Genomic DNA, 6,000 nt, shown 5'->3' with positions numbered 1-6,000 from the left:
GAGGAAGGACCTGCGATGCCTCTCGGTGACACATGGCGGGTGACGAAGCCGGTCGCTGATGGAGCTCTCCAGGGCTCTGGCAGTCTCATGAAGGGGGTGGGAGACATTGTCCAAGATGGATGACAGCTTAGCCACCATGACAGGTGTGAAAGGTGCTTTAGAAATATATTTATTATTATAATGTATGTATATATGTTTGTGTGTGTATATATATACAGTGGGGAAAAAAAGGATTTAGTCAGCCCCAGTTGTGCAAGTTCTCCCACTTAAAAAGATGAGAGAGGCCTGTAATTTTCATCATAGGTAACTTCAATTATGAGAGACAGAATAGGGGGAAAGAATCCAGGAAATCACACTGTAGGATTTTTACCGAATCAATTGGTAAATTCCTCTGTAAAATAAGTATTTGGTCACCTACAAACAAGCAAGATTTCTGTCTTTCACAGACCTGTAACTTCTTCTTTAAGAGGCTCCTCTGTCCTCCACTCGTTGCCTGTATTAATGCCACCTGTTTTAACTGGTTATCAGTATAAAAGACACCTGTCCACAACCTCAAACAGAGAGCTGTCAAAGGACGTGAGAAACTAAATTGTAGACCTGCACCAGCTGGGAAGACTGAATCTGCAATAGGTAACAGCTTGGTGTGAAGAAATCAACTGTGGGAGCAACTATTAGAAAATGGACATACAAGACCACTGATAATCTCCCTCCATCTGGGGCTCCACATAAGATCTCACCCCGTGGGGTAAAAATGATCACAAGAACGGTGAGTAAAGATCCCAAAACCACACGGGGACCTAGTGACTGACCTGCAGAGCTGGGACCAAAGTAACAAAGGAACCATCAGTAACACACTACGCTGCCAGGGACTCAGATCCTGCAGGGCCAGACGTTCCCCCTGCTGAAGCCAGTACATGTCCAGGCCCGTCTGAAGTTTGCTAGAGAGCATTTGGATGATGCAGAAGAGGATTGGGAGAATGTTATATGGTCAGATTAAACCAAAATAGAACTATTTGGTAGAAACACAACTTGTCGTGTTTGGAGGAGAAAGAAAGCTGAGTTGCATCCAAAGAACACCAAACCTACTGTGAAGCATGGGGGTGGAAACACCATGCTTTGGGGATGTTTTTCTGCAAAGAAACCAGGACGACTGATAAGGGATGAATACATGGGGTCATGTATTGTGAGATTTAGAGTAAAAACCTTCTTCCATCAGCAGGGCATTGAAGATGAAACGTGGCTGGGTCTTTCATCATGACAATGATCCCAAACACACCACCCGGGCAACAAAGGAGTGGCTTCATAAGAAACATTTCAAGGTCCTGGAGTGGCCTAGCCAGATCTCAACCCCATAGAAAATCTTTGGAGGGAGTTGAAAGTCTGTGTTGCCCAGCGACAGCCCCAAAACATCACTGCTCTAGAGGATCTGCATGGAGGAATGGACCAAAATACCAGCAACAGTGTAGAAAACCTTGTGAAGATTTACAGAAAATGTTTGACCTCTGTCATTGCCAACAAAGGGTATATAACAAAGTATTGAGATTAACTTTTGTTATTGACCAAATACTTATTTTCCACTATAATTTGCAAATAAATTCTTTAAAAATCAGACAATGTGATTTTTCTGGATTTTTTTTTTTTTTTTTTCATTTTGTCTCTCATAGTTGAGATGTACCTGTGATGGAAATTACAGGCCTCTCATCTTTTTAAGTGGGAGAACTTGGACAACTGGTGTCTGACTAAATACTTTTTTCTCCCCACTGTATATATACATATATGTATTTGTATTATGTATGTATATATATATATATATATATATATATATATATATATATATATATATATATATATATATATATATATATATATATATATATATATATATATATATATATATATTCATATTTATATAGGAAATGGATGGATGGATGGATGGATGATCCCCCAATTTTAGGTACACCAAAATTGACCCCAAATTCCAATTCCGACCTTGTCAACAGGGCAATAAAGTATTGAATCTTGCATGAACTGGTTCCCATGAGATGGAAGGACAAGGATGATAAGCCAAATAAAGCCAAACCAATAAACAAACAAACAAACATATATATATATATATATATATATATATATATATATATATATATATATATATATATATATATATATATATATATACTCCGCTGTTTGATTTTTTTTTGAGTGTCATACTGTCATTATATACATTCAGAATTCAATTTATTTCTTGCTTCTTACTTAAACTTAAACCATATATGTTAACTCCTTGTCATAACAGTGTTGTAAGAATATTTGCCAACTTCCTCAGTATTTAGTAATTATTAAACTATGTTCTGCTTTTCACAAAAAAAACAACAATTGATCCTGGACAACTATGCTGAAATAACCAGACTGAGGTAAAAATCATGTGACTGTGGTTGATTAACAAACTAAAAAAGAAAGGGAAACAGAACAACTTTAGGAAATATATAAAATGATTGCACCATGATGTGATAGCGTTAAGAAAATTGTGATTTATTATGAACATAATGACATAACAAATAATAGCGTTGAGCGTATTTAGATGAGACAGATATAATGATTCAGTATGATTGGAATTGTATTTATAGGCAATAACTAGGGGTGTAACAATATATCGTGCCACGAAATTTCGCGATACAAAAACGTCACGATACGTGTCGTGGAGGTGACAAAGTGAATTGCGATATTGGGTTATTAATATTAATCTATTGTGTTTACTAGAAACGCGCATCCAACCGTGCGTGCCGACCGCGCCTCGACCTGCGGACCAAAATCTTCCTCCGCTCAGAAGAGCGGTCCCGGTTTGAGCTCTGAACTTTTACTTATGTAAGGCTGGTGTAGAGTTAAGCCTTACCTTATTAAATTAAACCTTTTTGGGTCGTGAGTAGGATAAACACGGCGACAACTTCTGCATGAGTTCCAGTGTACTTTAATGTCCCTCAACAGTGTCGGATTTTAGATCATCAACACAGCACCTGGTGCTGTATCACTCCACCCAATCTGACACTACAGATAAACTGACTAGTGTCATTATAGTCCCTAATTTACATCAGAATATAAAGAATATATTTATAAAATAATGAACCCTGAATTACCAAAATAACCTTCTTAACAAAAATAAATCTCCTCTTACACTTATAAGGTGAGCATGAATCAATCTTTTTTATAATGTAAAATTGTATGTATTTATTTACTTTTATTTATTTATTTAATTTTAGTTGAAAAGAAAAAAATCAAATCATACATGAGAGAAACTATTCAGTTTGTGGCAAAATATTTTTACTTGTATGAAACTGAAGATGAATAATGCAAACCTAACATTTACTTTTAGTTCAGTTTGTGGAAAATGGTTGGCCTGGCTTTCTCTTTAAAACTTAAACAGTTATAAAGCATTACAAACTGTAGGGCAAACTGCAAACGTACAGTATTGTTTTGTATTTTGTGTCTTTCAAATAAAAGACCATTTTTTCCAGTCATATGTTCCTCATTCAAGGTTTTAAAAAAAATATAACTATAATATTGTATCGTATCGTATCGTTATCGTGACCTCAATATCGTGTATCGTACCGTATCGTGAGATTAGTGTATTGTTACACTCCTAGCAATAACTAAAAAAATTTATTGGATTTTACAACCTAAAAAATGCCACTGCAAAGTAGAAATAAAAAACTGGCATTTCAGTGTTATTTTCAGTGCATCTGCCTGAGTATACTTTAATAATACATTGCAGTATACGGTTACAGTGTATTACCACGAGATAATTCGTTTTTTTGGTAATTCTAATGAGGTGGTGTCTGTGTAGTGTGGTATGATGTGTGTAAATGAGTGAACAATGTCTTGTGGTTATATTGGACGTAACCTCTTGAGTTGTGCAAGAACTGAAGACACACATAAAGCAGCGGTGATGACCTCCAAAACAAGTTCAGCAACAACTCGTGATCGCAACCAAAACTTCCGGCTGAATCACAGTAGGTACGGGTAGTAATAATACTAGTAATTACAACAATATACTGTAACTATATATTATCAACCGCCTACATTAATAATTAGTAAGGGTTTCATTTAACATTTCATGGTCTGTATCTAACTTTTTGCAGTGAGACACAAACTATGGGGTTTTAAATTAATTAAATGTAAGGTTGAAGTTTACTAACAGCATAAAAGTTAAATATCTCTGTCCAAAGAGCAAAAATATCAATAGCTAAGTGGCATTTATCAAAGAAACAAACTTCAACATTGTTCTACATTGTTGAAGGCAGACTCTTTTATCAGTGAGTATTAAGTTGAAAAAAATACATATGCTTATTGTGTCAGTTGATCATTTGGGAAAGTAAAACATGAAGATTTTCTGTTTATAAATGACTGCATGATCACTGTTATTTGCATGTATTTTCACGACTGGCAGATGTTATCAGGTGATGAGAGCAGTGGTGCATCGTGACACCTGCCCCGTCACTCTTGTGTAAGCCTGATTTATGGTTCCCCGTGGGGCGACGCGTACCTTACCTGCCCGTCGTCGCGTACCCTTCGGCGTAGGCTCTGCGTTGATGTAACGCGGAACCATAAATCAGCCTAACACGCGGAGCCGCGGATTACACAAACTACCAGCCCAGCTCCAACCAGCTGCTCTGCTGCTCTGGCTCCGATGGTCTCCGCCTCCAGGCTTCGACTGATTTGGCGTCATTTTGTCAACGGCCGGATGGGAGACATGACCTCCAAGGTGGAGCTTCCCACCCGAGAGACGGCGCTGGCCGGCCGGGACGAGCCCATCAGAGTGTCCGGTAAGACCATGCATGTATGAGACCAGCCGAGCTGCAGAGCTGGGACTGCTGCTGGGACTCACTTTAGCGCTGTTTAGCGAACAAATAGACTGATTGTTGGTTCATTTCGTGTTATTGTTGCTTACAAATAATGTTTTGTATGTTGGCTTCAGTTGAGTATGATCACAGCTCTCGCTTTGGTCACGTAACAAAGTTAAGTAATGTCATGTTTTTGTTTACAACACCGGCCCTAACTAGCGCATGCGCAATTCGATCGATCAGGCGCGTTGAATGATGGGAAATCCTTTCTGCTGAATGACTTGTTTTTACATGTTTTTACTTTAATACATTTACGTGGGTGTCGCATCTTTAATTAAAAGAACACCTTATCTAACATTAACACATTTTATAAAGTATTATCATCATGTAGTCATAATACAACATTTTTTCTTTAGATTCCTTCTAAAAAGAAAGTTAATGAGATGAAATTATAGTTTTATGACCACAACAGTATTTTACGATTCATTTATAGCAATATCCCACCTTAATATACATCTGACTCTCAAGGGTAAATGTAAATTGTCTGCATTTTTTTGTAGCCCCTTTTTATTCAAGCTGTATTTTCTACGTAAAAGATCATTTTGATATTTCATTCAAGATGAAAGCATATTATATCAAATTATTATTTTGTCCATTTCATTCTGATATATACATTTCTCATGAAGATGAAATACTGTTTCTAAGCTTTCTTTTTTTTACATAAATCATCAAAGATGTTTAGAAACAAAATGCTTTAATTCTTTATTATTTTATTTCAAAGTGGATAGTACATGAAAGGCTTAGTCCGCTCTCACTGCTTCCAGAGGAATTAAGAGGATAGGTAGTAGGCAGGGGTTGCAAGTGCTATTAAAATAAATTGATTATTTGGATCTTCAGCAAGTGAACATCTTAACATAGAGTAAGCAGATGTTTTGATATTTGTCTGGTCTGGATCAAGTTTGTGTTAATATGATGATGATGTTAATTAAGCTTTTTTTTCTCACTGTTCATCAAACTGGAAAGGGTTAACAGTTTTGATCCAGTAGTTTCACTGTAAGAGAGATTATTTATCAGTTCAAAACAACACAGAAACCCATTTCCCCTGGAGCGTATGTCTAAAGCTCAGGTCATCTCAGACCCTGCAGGCCCGAGTTACTGTGTTGTG

At 36.9% G+C, this 6,000-nt stretch overlaps 1 protein-coding gene across 1 annotated transcript in view; it reads left to right on the top strand.

The window, feature by feature from the left end:
• Positions 1 to 4,619: 4,619 nt before the first annotated feature.
• msraa (methionine sulfoxide reductase Aa) overlaps positions 4,620 to 6,000 on the top strand; it is a 38,883-nt gene continuing 37,502 nt past the window's right edge. Inside the window, exon 1 of the mRNA XM_061746497.1 lies at positions 4,620 to 4,817. Coding sequence (XP_061602481.1) covers positions 4,682 to 4,817 — 136 coding nt within the window. The 5' untranslated portion in view covers positions 4,620 to 4,681. The remainder of the gene's footprint in view (positions 4,818 to 6,000) is intronic.

The sequence above is a fragment of the Cololabis saira genome, chromosome 18 (assembly GCF_033807715.1).
Source record: "Cololabis saira isolate AMF1-May2022 chromosome 18, fColSai1.1, whole genome shotgun sequence".
NCBI lineage: Eukaryota > Metazoa > Chordata > Actinopteri > Beloniformes > Belonidae > Cololabis > Cololabis saira.
This window is presented reverse-complemented; position numbering and strand designations above follow the sequence as displayed.